Here is a 24225-nt window from a genome sequence, read left to right as displayed (position 1 = left end):
TCTCTCAGTTCCAATCCCCAAGTCAAATACAGTGAAACATCTCATAAAATCTCTTTCTTTTCCAGGGATGCTTCCCCCTCAATTGTCTTCTCCCAATTACATTCCCCTTCCAGATATACCCCCATGTGTGCATACATATAAACATATGAGATGTAGCTGTATATACACACATGATATATGTCCATATACAGACATGATATATGTATTATACACATGATGTATGTATATATACACACCTTTAACAAACACCTGTTGTTTACTAGCTTCGAAAATTTTAAGGGATTCAGACTGACTTTTGAGAAGCCTGTCCTACTGTCTGTAAATGCTTCAAAGAGATACCAAGTAAGTTCCTGTTTATGTATGTATGTATATATAAAACCACAAGTTCAGAGACCCCTGGTCTAGGTGGATTTCTCAGTAAAAAGGCTCTTTCTCTGCTCTATAATTTTTTTCTCTCAGTTCCAATCCCCAAGTCAAATACATCATTCAGGCAAAACACCTCATAAAATCTCTTTTTTTCCCAGGGATGCTTCCCCCTCAATTGCCTTCTCCTAACTGTATTTCCCTTCCTGATATGCTCCCATGCTCAGGCAAATGTCTTGATAAAGAGAAGAAAAGCTGATTTTCTCCAGCTTCTATTTCCTTTCATGCCCACATTTTTTGTCCTCTGCACAGGTGAAGAAGTGAATATTCTGAAAAATCCTGGGCCAGCGTGTAGAACAACATTTCCATGTGCCCGGAGCACAGCACTCTTTTTCTGTATTCTGGGGAGGGGTCCTGCACAGGCTCTGTGTTGTACTGGAGCTCTTTTGTGTATCTCTCAGTTGGTGGAGAAGCGATCTGCCAGCACATATTTGTGATAGCCCACTTCTTCCCCTGGCAGAATGCAGAATCAGGAAAATTAAGACAAATAGTCTCCACCTTTGTGAAAGTTAGCTTAGCATTATTTCTGGGAGAACCAATATTCTAGTAGCCATTGTAAGCACACTGCCTTGTGGCAAAATATCTCCAAATGCTTAACACCTAAAACTCTCAGTTTTCTAACAGCCCATCTGGAAAATTCTGGATTCTTCTGAATATGCCACAGACAGTACAAAAATAGGCCATCTACCCAGGCTGAAATGCAAACATGTTTAGAGTTTTTGGGTAGCCAATTATTTAAATAAAACCCCACCATCTAACAGCCTGGACAGCATTCAAAATAACCCAAAGAAGTTAGATTCCAACAGGAAAAGACGATCTTCCAATAGCCCAACTTCAAAAAAAAATGATACTCTCACATTGGAAGCCTCATAATACTGGCCCAATCTGTGATGGCTGGGATGAACTTCTGTTGTTTCTGAGAGGCAGCTTTTCTGATCAAGTTATTCTAACTAATATCAAAAAGAGTCTGCTGTTTCATATTCAACTGTTCCTAGTTGGCTTTGGGAAAATGAACCAAGCTAGCTCCAGATTTGTGGTCCTTGGCAGAAGCCATGTAGCTTCATGTAACTTTTATGGGCCAGATGCAGAATACTTCCAGCACACAGATCCACAGTAAAAAAGGCAAGCATATGATGCTTTCCTAACTATGGCATGTTGCTGCTACCCAGAACAGCAGAAGGGCATGATTGTTTCAGAAAGGAACAGAGAAAGAAGGCAGAAAGCATAAGTAAGATCTACACAGCCAAATACAAAGCTGAACATTTTATTACAGGAGCCTAAGAATCTCCTTTGGGGCTAGACTAAATGAACCTGCATGTTACTGGGGGCTGGCAGCTAGGTGGGATATGGAGTCAGGAAGACCTGGGTTCAAATTTGACCTCAGGTACTCACTCATCCTGGTCATGTCTGAACAACATGAAGTCTGAATTAATGAATAACAATCACCACTTCAATAATGGCAGGCATCCTGATCTTTACGCTATGCTGTTCCTTATTACCCTTCCTCGATGCAGGTGGATAATACTGTTTCTCATCAGCTAGGCTATGATGTGACCTCATTCACTGGAGCTCTTTCAGGGCAGGGACTACTTTTTTTCCCTCTTTGCACTCCCAGCAATAAGCACGGTATCTGTCACATAGTAAATGCTTAGAAGATATTTATTGACTGACTGACTGAATTCATTTCCTCCAGTGCTTGATCCTTCTGACTTTTCTAATGCAACAGAGGCAGAGATTCTTCCCTTGGCCACCATCTCTAGGAGTTGAAAGTCCCACACCAGAGATATCTCTTGTTATTTCTCACAGGCATGTGGAAATAGAGCTTTAGAAATCACCAACGCCCTGCCCCCAAAGCCTTGGTTCCAGATGTAGCCTGAGGTGCCCTGAGGGCACAGGGGAGCTGAAGGGGGGGGGAATAGTGAGGCACCCAATTGCCTGCCCCAGCCAAACCTCTTTGGTGCAAAGGAAACACTATGATCTACTGTTCCAAAAGAGTCTGGGAAAACTTTGGAACTCCAATTCCTTCTTGTCTATATGACTTTAGGCAATCCCTTTAAACTCTAGGTGACTTCTCCTCATTGTAATAGCAATGAAATAGCTCTTTTGGTGGCTTTTTTTTCTACCTGCAAAAAATTATGTTCAAAGTCTGTAAACTGTTGAGAGAGGAGGAAACAAATACACATATTGCTATATTCCACAGCCCAACAAACACAAGTGAGTACTGCTGAAATACAGGTGCTTGAGCGGTCTGCATCTCTCAGCTCATGGATGGTTCCAATTTGAGTTGTTCAGTTGGATCTGACTTTGTGACTCCATGTGGGGTTTTCTTGGCAGAAATACCTTAAGTGGTTTGCCATTTTCCTTCTTCAGTGGGTTAAGGCAGATGGAGGTTAAGTGATTAGCCCAGGGTCACAAGCTAGTGAGTGGATTAGACCACAGGTTTTCCTGACTTTGGGACCAGCACTCAATCCAGAGCCATCTAGCTGCCTCTATTAAAGTGACAGTGAAGTAGTACTCAGCTTTGAACTATGTAAGTAGCTCAACTCTAGCCCTTGCCTGTACCATAGGAGTCAATTGGTTGCTTAAACATCTGAATTTTCTGTTTATTTCACCCAATACATATCTGCCCAGTGGGTATCAGTAATGGCTCTGTCCTAGTTTGAGGGTGTGGAGGGTGAAGCCCACTACCCTTTTATCTAAGTGAATATAATGATTCTTTGCTTTTGATTGAGAGTTGTGAAGTGGCTAAGTAAATGGGTTGTGAGATGAAGAGTTTTTTTTTTGGAGGCAATAAAGGTTAAGGGACTTGCCCAGGGTCACACAGCTAGTAAGTGTCTGAGGCTAAATGAAGAGTTGTGGGTTTCTTTTTGGAGGGTTAAGTGACTTGCCCAGGGTCACACAGCTAGTCAGTGTCTGAGGCTAAAGAAAGAGGTTTTGGTTGGAATAGAAGCTCCCAGAGGGCAGGAACTCTGCCCTAGATGAAAGTTTAGGCAGACATCAGAATACTGTGTAGCTGATGCAGGAGAGTGAGCTAACGGCTGACCGACAGACTCACTGGGCTGACTTCTGGTAGAGACAAACACATAGCCAGGCTGGGGAGTAATGTAACCTCTTCCCATTTTCCTATCTCTCCCACCGTGGTTTTCTGGGAGATTTACACAGAAATATTCCAGCTTTGACTTTGGTCTCGCAGAAGGTCCTTTTAGGGAGGAGATGAAGGAAAGGAGGATGGCAGCAGTTATGTAAAGAACAAAACTCTTTAATAACTCGTGCCAGCATTCAGATTCAGTTTACACGTGTCTTAAATTACATCCAACAAAACATAACGATGATGGGGGGAGGGACATACAATAACTGTCTACAGTAAAACTCTCACAGCACAGTCAACCTGCAAGGAGGTCATTAATGCTATCCTTTAATGCCTATGTTAAGTGGTTCTACTGGATTCAATTTAGCTAATTTTAACAAACTTTTATTAAGCACCCATCATGTGAAATGCACTTTGCTACACTGTGGGGAAACAAATTCAAAACCAAAAGAGTTCCTGCCCTCAGGGAGCTTCTATTCCACTGGGAAAAGGACATATATGCATAGAATAAAGGGAACACTAGTAACCTGGGAAATCAGGGAAAGTGCTTCACAAAGGAAGCTGCAAAGCTAAGCACAGTATTTGGGAGGTACACAAATAAAAAAGGCCTCACACAGACCCACAAACCTAGATGAAAAAAACAAAAAACAAAACTTCCCCACTTTGGTAGTCTATATGTAGATTCTACTTTTCAAAGGATGGGCTCTTGTTTATGGTACTCTTGGCTCTGAATAGCGGGTCTCTACTAATTCTTAGTATTGGGCATGGAATCAGGAGTTCAAATCTGGCTTAAGACACTTACTAGTTGTATGACTCTGGGCAAGTCACTTAACCCTGTTTGACTCAGTTTTCTTATCTGTAAAATGAGCTAGAGAAGGAAATGGCAAACTATTCCTGTATCTGCATCAAGAAAACCCCAAACGGGGTCACGAGGAATTGGACGTAACTGAAAAATGACTGAGCAACTAATTCTTTTGTCGGTCTGCACAAAAGCCATAAGAAATAGGCTTTGGTGGCATCACATAGAAGAATGAAAATGGTCCGCATTACCTGGATGCGAGAGATCTTGGAACAACGATGGTAATTCTTGTCCACACCTCAAAGTCCCCAGTATAATACACAGTGGGTTCGCTCAGTTCCCTGGAGCTTCCTTCACATCCTTTGCCTCCAGGGGATGCTGGATAGCAGCCTTCCTTGACCAGGGACCAGAAGAGGCCAGCATCATGGGAATACTGCAGAAGGACTGGTGCAGAACTGCTGAACTGATTAGTGCATCCTATGTTCAGCTGGAAAAGGAGAGATAGGATTACGGAAGGTCCTGGTTCAAATCAATCAATTATGCAGTTAAAGATTATTTATTTATTGAATGCTAACTATTCATATGCCTGTGTATCAGTAAGGCAATAATAACAATGTAGATGATAATTATCAAAATGCCTGTGTGCTTCTGTATCGCAAAGTATACGAGACTCTCCACATAGAAGGTAGAAGAAGTAAACCATTTATTCAGAAGCCAGAGAACTATATCCCACAAGCCATTTATCCAATCTATCAGAGCAGTAAAACATTCAATACACAATATCACAACGTGGAGCCTTGCCATCCCAAAACCCCTCCGGCCCCCTGCTGGGATCTTCCCCAAAACAAAGTCACAGTACAGCTAAGTAACAGCTTGTTCAGTTCCAACCATCACAATGGCGGCCATTAGCAGCCATTACTACTCTGTCTCTCATTTCCTGTGACATAACTTCCTTTTCCTGTCAGACAGCTCCTCCCACCACATGTAACTCAGGCTTCCTGTGATGTAAGCAGGTCACATGGCCTATTAATGGGTGGGAAAGATCTTCAGATCTAAATTGCTATTACAGCCTGACATATATAACACATTCCGTGGCAGTCAGCAGGTAAGGGCACTTGCATTTTTCAGATACTGCTCCATTGTCATCAATTTGTAATCTTTACCGTTATGTAAATGAATCCTATTTACAGACCCAAGACCCTTTTTCACAGCTTTTGAAATACTTTTCACGCATGAGGTAGGGAACAGAACACTAGCCACAGAAGTACGTCAACTTGGGTTCAAATTCTGCCTTTGAAACTTACTAGCGGTGTGACTCTGGGCAAGTGCTTAACTTCTCTGCACCTTAATCTCATCTGTAAAATGGGGATAATGATACCAATAATTTTTACAGGACAGGATTTTTCAAGTGAGATGATATATAGAGAGCATTTTGCAAATCTTAGAGCAACATGTAAATGGTAGCTGTTGCTGATGCTAAGTATGGAGCTGTGATTTCATGGACCTAAAAGCTTTCACAGGCTTAAGGAACTCCTGGTGAGGAAATGCTCTCACCCTATGCATATTGGCACCTTAGAATCTTAGCCGTGATGCCTCTGAGGTAGACCATGGACCCACATCTTCTGGACTCCCAGCCCAGCTCTGTGTCTAATTCTATAGTATGCAGCCTTTCCTCTATTTTCATTTTCCTCATTCTTCTCATCTTATATTAGAGGAAGTTCAGATAGAAATGGTCCTGGGACAAGGGCCCATCTGACCACTCATCTTTTATACTGAATGTTCATAGCAGACCAGAGGTGTCAAACATGTAGAGATGCTCCTGAGAGTGGCCCTAACCAGAGTAAAGTGTAATGGTGAAATAGTTAAGGAAATAAAAATACAATAAAACATTGATAATACTACATTTTAAAACTAAGTCACTATGCAGCTGAAAGGGAGCCTTCTCTATGGATTGGTGGCCCTTCTTTCTATTTCAGTTTGACGCTGATGGTGTAGACTGCTGCTCAGGTACATAAAATGGCTTTATTATTATATGTTTTTCTTAAAATCTTATATTTGATGGAGTTCATATGGAAATGGTCTGAGGACATGTCACTATCTTCCTATTGTTCTTCTGATTTAGGTGGCTCCTCCTCCTCCTTCTCTTCTTCCTCCTCCTCCTTTGAACCATCTTGGTTGGTTTCTTAGAGGATGAGCCGTATCAAAGATTGTCAGTGGGAATACGGCCATGGACAACAAATGAAAAGTTAACAACCTGATTTATTTCCCCATCTCAGAGAAAAGTTAAGAGCACAGGAAAGAGAAAAGCAGCAACACTGGAAAGGCCTTGTTAAACACAAGGATTATCTTAGAGTCGATTGTATTCTTTGATGTTTTTGTTTAAAAAAAACCCCAACAAAACCAAGCATCTCAAATCTATTTTCCTGCCAGAAGAAATACAAAGTTCAGCAAGAAAACTGTCCTTTTAGATAAAAGTACTAAGCTATTTATTTTGCAGGGGTAGTTAATGCACAAAATGACTTAATACCATCAAGAAAGAAAAACATTGCTGTACTTTCTTGTGGATGTCATCAGATTACAAAGTGCAGTGCTGACTTGCTCAGGGTAACCTAGCAGAACCTAAAGAACTGGATTTGGCATCAAGAGTCCTGGGCTTTAAGCCTGACCCTCACTTCCTTACTCATGTAACCTTGTATGGTGAGTGAAAAGAGTCAGAGATTTTTAATCTGAGGATCTCAGTCAGGATCCTGTCCCTGTTATTTATTCTCTGCAGGATCATGCTTAATTAACTTTACCTCTTTAAGGCTGAATCTTCCTTATTTATAAAATGAGGGGGGCTGGGGTAGATGATGTCTAAAGATTTTTTCAGTTCCTAGGTTATCTGCTATTATGTCTGGTTCTCTTCCATTCTGCTTCTCCCCTTACTATATACTAGGTTGTCTCCAGAATCAAAGAAGACCAGAGCTGTAAGGGTCCTCAACAGATTATTTACTGTAGGCCCGTGCTTTCAAGATGGCAATCATTCATAAGTGATAGTCAGTCACCTTCATTGCTCTAAGGGAGGTTGAATGAAAGAAATGCCAGTCTCCCTTAGTTTTGCTTTCAGAGACAAAAACCATCTCTCACAAGAGATTTTTAAATTAGTCTATACAGATTCCATTAGGATGTGTTCTTTTTGAGTCTATAGGATAAAATTAAGAATATAATTTAATCTCATTTCTCATCTGCTTATTCTTGTCATTTTAACATATTTTCCTTTATATGAAATGATTAAGAAAAGTCTTTGACTGGTATATAGTGAGGGGAAACCGTGTTTACAACCAGATTCAGTGGCACCTTTTAATTCTTATACTTCTAGACTATGCTGTATAGTACCTGACACTGTGGACTACCATATGCTTTTGATTTTGTTCTTACCCCTTTGCTCCTGAGATACTACACTGTCCTGATTCTCCTACCTCCTTAAACATTCCATCTCCTTCACTGGCTCGACTGTCTCAGGTAGTTTTTACTAAAGGCCCTCCTGGGCATACTTATCTTGGCAATCTCATTCCCTCCCATAGTTTTAATTTTCACGTTTATCTATGCAGGTGACTCATAAAATCTTTATTTCTAGCCTTCACCTTTCTTTTGTCAAAAATGAGCTTATCTATCAAATGTTGAGGACTCAGGGAAAGGAAGAACAGCTGTGTGCATGAATCCGTGGGGCACCCAGATGCCACCAAGCCCTATAGGGATCAGGAAGGCAGCATGAGGTCTAGTGTTGGTCTTGGAGTGGCTGGCAAGTGGCCTGAGTATGGAGGAAGGAGCATGAATGGAGAGCTAAGATTTCTGTTAGATTCTTGGGAGTCTGAGTTTGAGTCAATTGCGGAGAACTTTACTTGCGCGAGCTTAGAAAGAATGGGTACAGAATGGCTGAGAGATAGAGGATTCTCTATCTCTCAGTATCTCATGAGAGAACGCTCATGCATTTTTCTATGTTATAATTATTTTTGTATATGTTATTCCCCACTATTTTGCTGCAAACTCTGAGAGGTTGGGAATAATGTTATAGCAAAACTTAGAATCTCTCCTAGAGCCAAGCCTGGGGATCTGCTTATCGGAGAGGCTTAAAAATGTTTATTGAACTGAAATCAATTTAATTTCTAAAACAGCAATGTATTAGCCAAGGTTTTCAACATACCAGAACCATCTTGTCTTTCAAATACAATGAAAAAGCTATGCTTTAGAAATGAGGCATCAGGGTAATCACATACAGGCAGACAGGTGGCACAGTGGATAGAAGGCTGGACTTGGGGAGACTTGAGTTCAAATCCTTCCTTAGAAACTTACTGCCTGTGTGGCTCTGGGCAATTCACTTAAACCTGTCAGCCTTAGTTTCTTCATCTATAAAATGGGGTTAAAATAGCATCTACCTGATAAAGTTGTTATAAGGTTCAAATAAGATAACATATGTAAAGCACTTTGCAAATCTTAAGGCACTATACAAATGTTATTATTACTGTGATAGTATAGACACACTCTGAGAGCTATTAAGGTCAGCCCTAACATAGAGCTCATTTTAAAGAAGTACTGTGGATTTTTCAAACTTCCACATGAACAATTTGCACAAATAGTCTATATTTATTCATTTCAAGTGGACATTAATCCATTCTTAGTCTATTTCCTTTTAAAGGAATGGAAAATGAATGACAATCATTTTATCATTGCACAATATGGTTAGCATCAAGTCAATGCAGAAATATAGGGCAGATGTTGCTACTGTGATAGAGGAATTAAAGCTTTTTAAATGTCATTATTTTGCCATTCGTTTGAAGAACTGACAACATTTTCACTATCACTTTATTTAGAATGGTATATCAGGTATAGAATTACGTTGAGTATAACACCTACAGTGTCGTGATTTTGTCACTCATTAAATAGAAAAGGTGTCAAGATAATAAATCATATGTATATATTTCTGGAGATAAATTTACATATTGAAGTTTTTACTTACCATTTTGGGAAGTGCTAGCATATGAATGTAAATTCATCTATTGAGAGTGAAGTTTTTTGCTTGAAATCTAACACTAAAACTTAAATTGGTAATGATAATATTTTACTAGTTTTTTTTAAAGACTAGCTTCCCTATTTATAGAACTATAGAATTATATTTGAAGAGTTACCTGTAAACATCTGGTTACTTTAATAATTCCATCTGTAAATTATTTAGCATCTCTACCCACCAATTATGTAAGGACCATGTAGTTGTGCTAGCTCATTAAAACTGCATTGCTTTCGACCCCAAGAATTCACCAATGGGATTTCATTATAAACTCAATAAAATTTTGATTAGGATCCCGAAACAACAGCTTGTCAAAGCAAATACTTACTATACATGTTGACATGTTGTCACACTGCTGAAAAATTTGGTGCAACAAGCTTTTAAGAGAAAAACGATAATTGGAGCCGAAATGTATTGACTTAAGGAAACACAATTATTTGGGGAGAAAAACCCTACAATGAAAGCATAAAATAGCTTGTGAAGTTCTTAAAGCACTTCTAAGTGAAATAAGAAAGTTCATCCATTCCCATCTGGAACTATGACATTCATTAAATCACAAGTGGGATAAAGTACTAAGTTAATTTTCTTTTAAACTCTCGAGTTCCATGTGTACTCATCGAAACATAATGACATAGTCACTACTTAGGAGGCTCATTAAAAACTGACAAGCTGTTTCTTTTTGGGTAGAATTAAAAGCTTTGCCCTTCTATAGTTAACTACACTTTCTTCAATCAAGGTCCTCCTTTAATAAAATATAAAGAACACATTTCTATTCTTTGTGTCTTCTACTCTCGAGGAACAGGGGCATATTTTGTTCCTTAATTTGCAAGAAGAGCAGGGGACTGGACTTGCAGACTAAATAGACTAATACATAGGGGCTGACTAGACCGGGATCAGACCTGTAGTTTCACCACCATAGAGAACTCCCAGATGAGTAAACTTCTTTTAACAATTCGAGTTAGCATCTTCTTTGCAACTTATAGTGTTAAAAAGATGTCTAGGACACTGAGAGGTCAAGTGATTTGCTCGGTATCACTCAGTCTGTATCAAAGGATTTGAGTCTAGGTTTTTCTGGTTCTGAGACTGGCCCTCTATCCACTATTTCACACTGGCTTTGACTCACCAGAAGGAGTCTGAAGCAGAAACTGTGCACAGATACCTTGAACTGAAGCACATATCCAGGTTTCAGAGATAAATCTCGAGTTACTGCAAATCGATCTCCATCTGATTTCCCAAATATCATGGCTGATGGGGTAGCAGAACAGAAAGTTTCATTTTTAATCATTCCTTCGTTAGCCAACATCAGCCACACGCTCATCTGATTCATGGGGTAATCAAAAGCTGGTTTTTCATAGAAGTTCTAGTGGAAACAAACAAAAAAAATACCATTAACACAGTAACACTCTAACTTTAGAAAATGAACTTTAGAAACTTTAGAACTTTAGAAAATGAATGATTGGTGGTAAATGCCATAACAAATACACGTTTCTAGACTACTGTGATTAAGTCTTTCCACTGAATGCATATTTTCCAAGCATTCACTTCATTTCACTTGAGGACTTTGCTTACCTTCAGAAACTTCACACTTGAAGACAATTTGTGAGTTAGGTAGTGTTACCATAATGCCAATGATTGAGTGAAACCATAGACAACTGTTTGTTCAATGTTGGATAAAAAATATCTTTAAGAGGTGAAGTCCTCAAACCCTTCTCTGTGAAATTCCCTTTAGTTCTAGAGTCCACCTACAACAGGGCATGATTACCTGAGGTAAAGTTGGGTTGACGACTGGAATAATCTGTTTCTGTTTTTCAGACAAAATGATGATGTCATCAATTGCCCACTGATCATAGTCTTCCCCTGAGAAAACTGGCTGCCACCAGCGGAATCTAGTGCAAGGTGTCTTTGCAGCTGCTGGGAGCTCTAGATAGACAAACCTAAAGAAGAACCAGTTATCCATGTTTAAGAAAAGTGAAAGCAATATCCCTCTTAGTTATAAATGGCAAGGCAAGTCACTGGGAAAATATATTTAGTTTATTGTAGAACTGAAAAAAAAGTTTCTGGTTTGGCAATGTTGGAATGAAGTTTGAAGAATGTAGAGAAAGAAGATCGTATATTCAGAAGCTGAAGGGACTGAAGAGTCCATTGAGGCCAAACACTTCACTTTATAGATGAGGAACTTAAGATACTGAGAAGTTAATAGACTTGCCAAGTCACATAGATAATAAGTATCTAAGGCAGGATTTGAACCCAGTTCTTCCTGAATTCAAGTCCAGAACTATCTCCAACTCTCCACACTTCCTCAATATTTGTTGGTATGATGTCTTTTAGAGAAGAAGATAAATATATTTCATCATGGCCCAAGATAATTATTTTGCTTGTCATGACAAAAGTCATATCAAAAGAGAAGTTATAATTTGTGGGAAAATATAGTGGAGATTTTTTGTGGCATAGAATTGTACCTCAACAACTTTGCAAAATGATCCATGATAGAAACAAGTTTATCGCACTTTAAGGAAACTCAATATATTAAAAAAATCTGGATTAAAATACACACCTATTCTTCACTTTACAAAATGTTTTGACATGGGATCCTTTTAAGTTTTAAACTCATGTGCATTTAAAATATTTAATTTAAACCTAATTTTTAGTAATTTGTGAGTGTACATATGTATGAAGCTAGAACATGGGTAGCATCAACATGTCATACACTTAACCATGATTTCTGTTCTACATATAAAGTAAATTTTATTATGATTGTGTTAAAGTCCAAGGTACAGAGATGAGAGAAACATAAGAAATTTAAAACAGACATAGATGGCTAGATTTTTGTGATATTTAGTATATGCATTTTTAGATATTTTACATAATTACACATCTCCAGCAGATTTAAAATAGTCACTTAATTTTAAAATGATAATACTGAGTTTTTTAATCTTTTTAAAAAAACTGAAAAGTTACCATTTTTCTAAATAAATGGTTTTCTAAAGTAATGAGTCTTATACTCATTAGCAATAACCTTCGATCAGTAGATGACATAATGGATAAAGATGAGGCCAGGCTGGTCCAATGAAAAAATGGCAAGTTGGTTGAGGATATTCCTAAAATCACAACATATATAGATGGCAACCTACAATGCTCGTGTGTAGAATCAGCCCTAGATGAAGCTAAAATTCTAGATCAAGATAGATTATACAGCTGAGCAAATTACATATCAGGGAAGCAATGAAACTTTAAAAAGTCTATCTGTTCTTCTGAATGGTCTGGATAGGTGTAGAACATCTGTCCATATTCTGGCAACTCCTTTTTAAACCATATCTTTCAAAAGCCTTTCACATATTTTAGGTAAGACACAAATTAAGACAAGATTAAAAAATGTAACCTTTGTACTAATGTGACTTTCTGTGTCTAGCAAAAGCCTGATGGGGATATTAATACCTGGGTTTGCTGAAGTCAGAGAAGTACATTTCTGCCAAGAGGTGCCAATGGATGCCTCCATTGTTGCTGTATTGAAGCAGGACACCCTCTTCTCTACTGTCTGGTTTGTTGCAGGCAGTGCTTTCTCCACCTATCTGAATGTAAAACTGGACAAAATCCACCCAAGAAGTATCCATATCCCAGCTCACCAATTGTCTCTTTCCAGCCTAACAAAAAAGGAAAGATTAAAAAAAACTTACATATAATAAAATAGAGTACTGTGGCTTTTATTTTGGCTTTGGTTTTACCTTCATAAGTTTCTTTTTTCCCCACTTTATTTTATTTTTATTTATGGAATAAAACAAACATTTCCATAATATAATAAAAAAGATGATTGCATATGACACTACCAGTCTATTATGTCCAACTTGCTGTTCCTTTTAAATGTATAATAAAATAACCACATAAATTTCTTTTTTTCTTTTTTCCCCCTTTTTTTCTTCCCTCCCCCCCACCCTAGACATGGCTACCACTAGACACAAATAGGTGTATACATATATATATATATATATACACATACATATGTAAAATTATTCTATACATCTATTCATCGGTTCTCTCTCTAGATGCAGATAGCATTTTTCTTTGTATGTCCTTCACAGTTAATTGGATATTTATAAAAGTCAAAATGACTTATTTGCTCAAAGTCATTCTTAAAACAATATTGCTGTTACTGTATACAATGTTCTCTTGGTTCTGCTCGGTTTGCTCATTATTTCATGCAATTTTTCCAAGTTTTTCCAAGATCACTGAACTCATCCTTTCTTATAGCACAGTAGTATTCTATCACAATCATATACCACAACTTGTACAGCCATTCTCCAATTTACAGGAATCCCTGCAATTTCTAGTTCTTTGCTACCACAAAGAGAGCTGCTATGGTATGTAGTGGCATATAGAAAATGGCATTACGTGGTTGCTGTAGGTACATAAGATTCTTTTTCCTTGTGACTCAGAGGAAAGCAGCCTTCGATTTGGTCCATTTTGATTTGGTGATGGTAACTCAATCTTCCGCACTCATTTTTTTTGTTTTCCTTCTTTGATTTATTGTATTAGTCCCTAGACCAGTGATCTAGTAGACAATGTACTGCGTTTGGAGTCAGCAAAACTTGGGTTCAAATCTCACTCCTGACACTTATTAGCTAAGTGATCATGGGAAAGCCAGTCAACCTCTGTGATCCTGTTTCCTCAACCATGGAAGAGGGATAATAATGCCTGCAAGACTTATCTCCTTGGGTTGTTGTGATACTTAAAGTGCTATACATATTTAATGTGATGCAGAAACATTGCTATCACCAATAATAGAGAAAAGTATTCTAAAAATTTAAAAATCTCAGAAGGCAAAATTAAGCTAAATGAACTTTGAGACAAACACAAATTTCTTTTGGGGCTAGATTACCACACATGATTGTGAGATGCTAAATCAGATATGCTGTGATAAGGTGAACAAGTCCTATATCACAGCTGATACCTTCCTTCCTGGGCAGAAAATTATTCACAGACCTCCTTCCTTTTTTATAGACTGCCTGGGGCTAGAAGTAAAGTCAGGCACAGCTGAAACTAATTGATAAAAGGGGACAGCATCTTTGTCATTTTCACTGTGGGTGGGGGGAAAGATAAAGATAATAAAATTTTCCTGGACACCAAAAAGCATCTTAGGGCCTAAAAGAGTTAACAATATCTTCAAATCCAGCAATTTCCTTTCCTTCTACCAGAAGGCTCAGCGTGTCTATCTCATGTCATGGTCATGCTGTGAAGTGTTGGACAGAAACTGAAATGGTTTGTCATCATTCCTGTTGTTAGTAAATGATTTCAAGGTAATGGGATTATGAAAAAATGTCTTGCTTAAGAAATCCTATAGCCCAAAGCAGATTCTGCTAGGGGCAGGGCTACAAAAGGCCCTCAAATTTGTCACAGAGCTCTCTAACCCCTGAGAATCTCAATAAAAATACTGTATGAAAAATAAAGATACTCTATATGGAACAAAGGGAAAAAAATCTATCATGTAGAATTCAAAACTAATTCTACTTTATTCACTTAATGAAGAAAGTCTCTGGTTATGGAAAACCACAAGGAAAATACTGTTGGCTAATTAAAAGTGTACAACCTTGCAAAGATGTCTAAAAGGAATTAAAAGAAGATTGAAAGCACAAATGCAGCAGTAAACAAAACAGCCAAAGTGAAGCCATAGTCTCAAGATTGTCATTTGGAACTCTCAGTGGTAAGGCAGCAAATAACAGAATCACACATATACGTAGTAGTAAATAATATGACACATATACATATATACATAGATACACATATATCAAATGAGAGAAGCAATGAAACTTTAAAAAGTCTATCCACTTTTCTGAATGGTGTGGGTAGGTGTACAATGTTTGTCTGTAATCTGGCAACTCCCTGCATATATGTGTGTGTGCGTGGGTGTGTGTGTGTGTGTGTACCTATCTCTCTCTCTCTATGTGTGTGTATACATATATATATATGTATACACACACACACACCCACGCACACATATATGCTGCTGTTGTTCACTTGTTTTTCAGTAATGTCTGATTCTTTGTGACCGCATTTTGGGCTTTCTTGGTAGAGATAATAGAACAGTTTACCATTTCCTTCTCCAACTCATTTGTCGGGTGAGGAAAGTGAGACAAACGGGGCTAAGTGACTTGCCCAGGGTCCCTCAGCTAGTAAGTGTCTGAGACCAGATTTTGAACTCATGAAGATGAGTTTTCTTGACTCTAAGCCTGGCACTCTATCCATGGCGCCCACCTAGTGCTCTCTCTCTCTCTTTTTCTCTGTTCCTCTCTCCCCTCCTTCCCCCCATGCCTTCCTACTCGTGCTTTTTATTTTTCTTTCACTGTATCAGAATTAATACAAATGAAATCACCTTAAGGATTACTGTAATATATTACTGCAATATAGCTCAGTCAAACAATATTTTCTAACTTCTGAATCACTACAGGAAGACCATTTATGAGTTAAAAAAAACAAACAAACCAAAACTACAGAACTTAGCAGGTTAATTCCAATTTAGCAAACTACTTTGAGAAACTTGGCATGAGGAAATGAGCCAGAAGGAGGAAGATCTAACAGTGAAGACAATTATTAAAAAAAATCCAATTATCACAATTAGCTAGTTGTAATGATTGGTTTATCAGGAAATTCACAGTCAAGTGCTATTTTTCCCCCCCCAGGATACTTTGGTGTTAGTCCACAGAGGTTTTCTAAAAGTGTTGTGTAGGATTTTTGTAAATGAAAAATATATCAGATCTTTGCTTAGCCTGGCATTTTATCCTCCAAAATCTACTTGTCCCCCTTGCCTTTTCTCTAGTTATGCAAAATGCACATTCTTTTTAATGAAGAAAAGAAAAAGGAAACAGCTAGAGCAAGAATTTGCTTTTCCAATATTAACATTTCCAAATTGGTTTAATGTATAGTTATAATTTTTTTTAAAAAATTGCAGGAATCAATGCATTTGTGTAGGACTTAAGGCAAGAGCATTTTAATAATTCAGGCCCTCAAAAATATTCTTCCCCTATTCTTTTCAAAATGGCACTTTTGGTCTAAGTGCTCAAATTAAAGAGTAGAAATGGAACTGAAGCCACAAAGCTACAAAGAGCAGATAATCATACACAGCATTTCCAAACCCAAACTAATCCTAACTCTTGTTACATTACAAATTTCAGTGAACATTATTTCTAATCTGTTTCTAGTTTTACATTCAGTACAATATAGTTAAAATTCGTTCTAGTCTACTAATTCATTAACATCAAGTTTTTCTTTAAACTCTCCTATAGCTCCCTCTTCCTTTATGTCAAGAGGCTTAATCAAAATGAATATGGTAGGGAACCATAGGTTTGTGGGGGTGCTGGAGACCCCAAAATACTGACACGCCGGGTCTTGCTGAAAGACTTTGACTCAAACCTCAGCCAAGGGAAAAGACAAAGTTTATTAAGGGTTTGCCATAATGGGTTGTCTTAAGAAATCCCACCCTTTGTGACGCCTGTTTCCACAAGCAGGCCAGATTCAACCTACTGAATTAGATTGAATTATTAGATTGACTAGATTTCCCAAAAGTCACTTTGGTCTATTTAAATTTGGTAAAGTCTCTTTATTTTATTCCTCTTCCTTCTACTTCAAAATTATTTACTTATTGAAGTGAGCAGGACAGGAGAACACAGTAACAGCAATATTGTAAGATGATCAACTGTGAATGACTTAGCTCTTCTCAGCAATCCTGTGATTGAAGACAATTCCAAAGAACTCATGATGAAAAATGCTCTCCACCTCCAGAGGAAGAACTGATGGAATCTGAATGCAGATCAAAGCATATGATTTTCCACTTTATTTTTTTCCTTTGGGTCTGCATCTTCTTTCACAACATGATTAATACAGAGATATGTTTTGCATGATTGCACATTTACAACCTATATAAAATTACATTTAAGCATATGGAAGTGTGTTGTTGGATTCATGTCGTCTTCTTAAAATGTTAACTTCTGCAGACTAAGTCCACTCATCTTGGCATGAATGTGCATAGAATCTAGTGCTGTGCAATGCACACAAGGACGTTTATTAATTACATTTGATGATAATGATCAGGGAAGACTTAAGTGTTGATGGATGTGAGACCTAGTTAAATTTAATCCACCCTGATTTGCTGTTTTCTCAATCTTGTTTACTTGCTAAAAGATCAAATTTTCTTTGTTCTGCACCTGCATCTGAACAAAAAGCATATCTATTTTTGCATTTGCATAAATTATCTTGCCTTGGATTTCTGCCTAGACAGACTCTGCCACATATCAGCACTATGGCATTATAGCACATCTATTTAAGTCCCTGATAACTTGTCTCAGTATTTATCCCTACCTTACTGAAATATAGAGATGATCCAGAAGAGATGACCCCACATCCTTGTTCTGGTTTGACAATTTCTCCCCCGATGACTTCTTGCCAGTCAGTCTCCCAACCATTTTGGCTCTCAAAATCTGACATAATAGTAGATGGAAGGGAAGCTTCTGGCTGGCACTCAGTGCCTTGATACCCTTGGTCACACCTAAAGAGAAGATTAGTAAGATAGAACAGAATGATTTAATTAATCATAGCTTTTTCCTTTTGTCATTTTTATTGTTTCAAATCTCCTTCAGTTGGCCAAGAAACATCTTAATAAAGGACAGTGAGTTCAATATTACACAGAATGTTGTTTTCCCCATTATATTGAAGACGTGCACTTTTTCATTGTGCTTTGCTTCATTGTGATTTGCAGATATTGCTTTTTTAAAAAAACAAATTGAAGGTTTGTGGCAACCCTGCATTGAGCAAGTCTGTTGGTGTCATTTTTCCAACAGCATGTGATCACATCATGTCTCTGTGTCACATTTTGGTAATTTTCACAATATTTCAAGTCTTTCATTATTATTATATCTGTTATTGTGATCTGTGATCAGTGATCTTTGATGTTACTATTGTAATTGTTTTAGGGTACCACGAACCCCCCATACAAAACAGCAAACCTTCATATAAAGCAGCAAACTTAATTGATAAATGTTGTGTGTGCTTTGACTACTCCCTTGATTGGCCATTCCTCTACTTTCCTCCTCTCTTTGAGCATCCCTATTCCCTAAGAAACAACAATATTGAAATTAGGCAATTCCTAACCCTACAATGGCTTCTAAGTGTTCAAGTGAAAGGAAGAGTCAATCCATGTGGCAAACTTCGCTGTTGTCTTATCTTAAGAAATTGCCACAACCAGTCCAGGCTTCAGCAACCACCACCCTGATCAGTCAAAAGCCATCAACATCAAGGCAAGATCCTCCACCAGCAAAAAAGATTAAGATTTGCTGAAGGCTCAGGTGTTGGTTAGTGTTTTTTTAGTAATGAAGTATTTTTTAATTAAGGTATGTATATTTTTTTAGACATAATACTATTACACACTTTACAGTATAATATAAACATAATTTTTATGTGCATTGGGAAACCAAAAAAATTTGTGTGACTCACTTTATTGTGATATTTGCTTTATTGCAGTGGTCTGGAACCAAACCTGCAACATCTCTGAAGTATGCCCGTATGCTTTGACAGTAGACAGGAATGACCTGGAGGCCACTTGTTCAACTTTTTCACAACATGAACATGAAGCAAAAAATTCTACAAAACTTACACTGTCATAGACACTGTAAGCTGTTTCTCTCACAAAATTACTGATTCTTCCACTGTCTTTTTTCCAGTATAATACTCAAAGTAATTCAGTTCAATTCCCTAGATTATGGTATGTGACTTTCTAGGTAATAATGTAAATGTAATATAAAAAGGTAAATGTAAAAAGCAATCTCTCATAATCCTTGCTTCCACCTAGTCTCTTGCCATCTCTGCAGTCTTACCCTCTTTTCAGGTATAAATTTTATTTCTAAACAAAATTTGTTACGTATTTTTCTCAACTTTTTCTGAAACTTTTAGAAATGGGCACTGCCCCCCCCCACCAAAGTTCCAACGAAGCACAAAACTGTAAAGTTGGCTGAGTTTGTCTTCAGTTTCTTGGCTTCCTGTTCTTTTTTCTCCCTGTCCCATTTCTTCCATCTATTCTTCCACCTTCACTTTATTCATTTATTTTGAGGCAGTTGGGGTCAAGTGACTTGTGCAAGGTCACAGAGCAAGTAACTATCTGAGTCTGGATTTGAATTCAGGTCCTCTGACTCCAGGGCTAGGTGCCGTACCTACTGTGCCATCTAGCTGCTCCTCTTCCCTCACTTTATAAATCTCTTCAGGCTCCCAGTGACTTTATGGCTCCTACTTTCTTCCCATTATTAAAGCCCACTTTTGGGAAAGAAGCCAATCAGCTCATTCACACTAAGGCATAATAAAACTGCTGTTTAAAATGTTGTTGTTCAGTCCTTTCAGTCTGGTCAAACTCTTTGTGACCTCATTTGGGGTTTTCTTGGCAAAGACACTGGAGTGGTTATCTTAGAATATTTACATTTCAACAGGGATTAATGTTTTAGCTAAAGAAATGAAACCCTAATGGACTTTTGGGCAACAGGAAATGAATGGGTAAGTACTTTGGAGTAGACTTATCAATTCATCTTATTCCAGCAGATTTTGTTATTGTAAGGCTAGAAAATCTGGGCACGCTTAATCAGACCATAGTGGGGTTTGAGAAAGAAATAGTAAGATAACATCCTCTCTAGTTCTAGTATGTGTATGTCTTCTTACATCCTCAACAGTGACAGTTATCACTTCCTTCACTATCAACCAATGGATCAGTCCACAAGCACTTAGTAAACATCTACCATGTGCCATGATGGGGACGCAAAGATAAAAAACAAAGTAGTCCATGCCCTCAAGGAGCTTATATTCTATTGGAGGAAACAGACTACATAAAAATAAATATATCTAAAATAAATACGAGATAATTTTGGGGGGAAGCCATTGTCACTGCAAGGATCAGAGAACGCATCTTGTAGAAGGTTGTACCTGAGCTGAGTTTTGAAGGAGACTAAAGAGTCTAACAATTGGAGGTCATGATGGAGTATGCAACAAAACAGGGCTTTTCGAAGTATGGCCAAGTTGATGGCCTGCTTAGATGGTGCTTTAAGACTTACAGACAAGGAGAAAGGAAGCTTCTTCAAACCACTTCTAGATACCCTTCCTAAGCTAATTAATTTTCAGGAGGTTTGATTTTGAGAAGGAAAACCTAAATTCCCTGATAGCCCAGCAAAGTAATACTATGTCCCATGTACCCGAACCAAGGGTTAGAAAAGGCATTTCCTTTTGGTTATTCCATATATAATAATGCATGCACATAACAATTTTGACCAATGCTGGGGTAATGTTCATAAAGAGAATTCTCACACCCAGAGACTCCCTCCGCTCTTTTTTTGAAATACCTACTTGCATAGTCCTCGCTCGCACCAGCCATGCCCACTGCACATGTTTGGGCACTGCTGTCCTATATAAATATTGTCTAAAGCCCATTCATCTTGTGCTGTATAATAGCTCTGACTCCAACGGAAACGAGTAGCACTGGACCTAGAAATGTATTAGAAAAATAAAATATCATTCTTTCAACCTCCATGTTGAAGGATGTTAAAGGTACGCATTCTCATATCATTTTCTTTTTAGACTATGTGCTCTCTGGAATTTTTATTTGATTGTCAACCATTTTTTACACACTGAACTTAGTTTTCCTGAAATGCTAAAATGGAAAATAAAACAACTGTTATAAGTAATACATTATGGAAGTCAAAAGGAGTTCTGTCTCTTTTTTGCATATTTAAATTATAAAATGATTGAATTTTAGAAAAATTAAGCCAATCAAAATACCAATCAAACATTGATACATTGTACATTAATGTTCAGTGTTAGTGAAATAGGCCTAAAGGGGAAAGTGATTTTTCTAAAAAACCGACATTGTTATATTGATTGATTGTTAAATTATGAGCATTTTGTAGCAAATTATAAGACCAACTTCAGTTTGACTCTCAAGATAAAACAAAGGATAACAGTAGAATTATTGGGTGAGGAGAAGACTACCACAATATAATATTACACATAGAACATATAACATTGTTACAAGACCTAAATAAGATAAACAAGAATATCCAGAAGCACAGATCTGTATATTCTTACTGAAAAATTAACTTGCTTATTTTTCAAAGACAAGTTGATGTTAAATGGAAGGAAATAAGTAAGTGGTTCAGTAGACATTGAGAAATCGTAGGGAACTTGATTGTGAATTAGACATGAGGTCTGAAGAAGGAGAAAAAGCATATTGATATTTCTGCCGCAGAAGTTTAGTCACATAGCCAACTGGTAACTGAAAAATATTTTTTTAGAACCACTTTCACTTACTGAATACCACAAAGAATTTTTTTAAACCTCTGGGAGTTTGAAATCCCCCCACCCCAAGGGTTTCTTGGTAAGGAGGGCAGATAATTGCTATTCTGCAGTAATTTAGGAATGATTTTCAGAAATGAATGGGCATGCCCAGAGCCACAGTCCCATGTTCTAAGTACAGGATCACTGATGGAACAGACCTTGAGGGCTCTGCAAGAACCCTTAAAACCTACTGCATCAATTATCCTCATGTTAGCTACTCCCTAAGTACACAGCAGACTGTTAGTAGGCCTTTATTATTTGTCTTTTATCCATGATCTGTGGATAATGGGTTGCATATCCAGTTTGGGTAGGGTGATTCCTGAATTCATTGAGGTGCATCTAGCAGAATGATGCCTTCTTGCACATTAGTGATCCTTAGTGGTACTTTCAATGACATTATGCTCACCTCCTTTGGCGTAACAATTTTCATTTTCAAACAAAAATGCTGCTACAATCAAAAAACAGCTTTCAAAAAAGTTAATAGTTTTCCATAATAAGAAAAGATCTTTTACTGGTTTAATATTTATCAGAAACTATTCAAGGGCATGATCTATGCTAAAATGTATCAGACCCAGGTTAGTGCTATTAAAAATATTTGCTTAATAACTGAGGTGAATTTAGTAATATCTTTAACATATTTTATTTCATAAATACAATAAAGTTATAAATAATTTGATACTGTAGAAACTACTTAATCTTACATAGTGGTAAGGATATATAGTAAAGCATGCACGATAGGTAAAAATGATTAAGATAAATAATAATTTATTCTACCTATTGGCTCTCCATTCTACATAATTTTTAGAACTTGGACAACATTATTTTACAAATGACTTGCCCTGTGCTATAGAACAGAAGCTTCTAATTTATCTGTTTTTTCTAAATAAAGCATCATAGTATAATGGAAAAAAGGATCTCTAGGTAGGAAGTCAGAAGGAGGGTTCTGGATCAAATTTTAGTACTGCTGCCTGACCTTGAACAAGATATCACTGAACTTCTCTGCAGGTCTCAGTTTTCACTTCTATCATATGAGGAGGATGGATCTCCATGACCATTTAAAAGGCTAACAACCCACGATATGTGGACTGAAATGGCCACTTGTAGTTGTCCTTTATTTTCTGTACAGTTACACACTATGTAGCATACTAATAAGGCCTATTGCATGAATTGGTACTAGAGGCTTTAATTTGGATGCATCAGCTATGGGTATAAATGATTCAGTACATCTTCTAAATCTTCCACAAGGTAGTTTACCCAAAGAGTTGTCAAGCTAAACAAAGAAAGGTCCCAGAAACAGGACTTCTCTCTGTGAATCTGAGAAGATACTTTACTGAAGTATATTATCACTGGTATCTCTGCTGTCCTATATCCTTAGAATATGTTAATGTACGGTTAGGAACAGGAAACACTCAAAATTTCTCAAACCAAGGGAATGGAATTTGAGGAGTAATACAAGAGAAAAACTGGGAAAAAGAAATCCTTAAAAAGTAGAATTAGTAAGAGCTGGCATTTCAATAGTACTTTAGTAAAAAAAAATGCAAATGTTTCACAGATCTAATTTGAGCATCGTAACAATCCCGTATGAGAGGAAGCATGGCATTCCAGTGTATGGAGATCTCACCCTGAATTTGGGAAAACGGAGTTCAAGTTCTGCCTCTGACACATAACTGGACATTTGACCAATTACTTAATTTCTCAGCATATCAGTCAGGAAGCATTTATTAAGTGCTTAATATGCTACACCCTGGGAATACAAAGAAAAGCAAAAACACTCTTTGTCTTCAAAAAAACTCATATTATAATGGGGAAGACAACTTGTTAATAACTAGATTTTTTTGGTTGATTAGTTGTATCTGCCTCTTTGTGACTCAATTTGGGGTTTTCTTGGTAGAAATACTGGAGTGGTTTGCCATTTCCTTTTCCAGCTCATTTTACAGATGAAGAAACTGAGACAAACAGGGTTAAGTGATTTACCCAGGGTCACATGGTTAAGTGTTCGAGGTCAGATTTGAGTTCAAGTCCTCCTGACTCCAGGGCCTGGCTGGCACTCTATTCCCAGAGCCACCTAGCTGCCCCTAATAACTCTCTCCCTCCCTCCCTCTCTCCTTCCCTCCCTCTTTCTCTCTTTCCCTTCCTTCCTCCCTTTTTCTCTCTCTTCCCCCTCCTCCCCCTCTTTCTCTAAATTGTTTTGTACTTTTCTGCTTAAATGTTGTAACCCCTCAGTAGAATATAACCTCTCAGTGTTAGGGCTTTATTTTGCCTTTGGCTCTTCCACCCTTAACACAGTCCCTTTCATATATTAGGTGTTTAATAAATGCTTATTGAATGAAAAAATTGCAAAGTAATACGTATGTCGGTGTATTAGTTGAAGTACTTGGAAAAATTCATGATAACACAACTTGACATTAACATAGCAATACGATATGGACTCTAAGGTTACTGTTGCTATGCTTTATTTGTCTAAATATTTATAATAATAAGCACATTCTAAATTATTTTTTTCTCTTCCTTTTCTAGTTG

The 24225-nt window shown here is 37.6% G+C and overlaps 1 protein-coding gene across 2 annotated transcripts in view; it reads right to left on the bottom strand.

Annotated features, from left to right (window-relative positions):
- The window catches only part of RELN (reelin), a 560642-nt gene that overhangs the window by 126843 nt on the left and 409574 nt on the right, over window positions 1-24225 (bottom strand). For both annotated transcript variants that reach the window (XM_036762107.1, XM_036762108.1), the window contains exons 23-28: window positions 20719-20856; window positions 17701-17887; window positions 12790-12995; window positions 11117-11288; window positions 10514-10714; window positions 4562-4797 (exon numbers count right to left, since the gene is read on the bottom strand). In XM_036762107.1, coding sequence (XP_036618002.1) covers window positions 4562-4797; window positions 10514-10714; window positions 11117-11288; window positions 12790-12995; window positions 17701-17887; window positions 20719-20856 — 1140 coding nt within the window. The remainder of the gene's footprint in view (window positions 1-4561; window positions 4798-10513; window positions 10715-11116; window positions 11289-12789; window positions 12996-17700; window positions 17888-20718; window positions 20857-24225) is intronic.

Source organism: Trichosurus vulpecula, chromosome 5, assembly GCF_011100635.1.
Source record: "Trichosurus vulpecula isolate mTriVul1 chromosome 5, mTriVul1.pri, whole genome shotgun sequence".
Classification (NCBI taxonomy): Eukaryota; Metazoa; Chordata; class Mammalia; order Diprotodontia; family Phalangeridae; genus Trichosurus; species Trichosurus vulpecula.
This window is presented reverse-complemented; position numbering and strand designations above follow the sequence as displayed.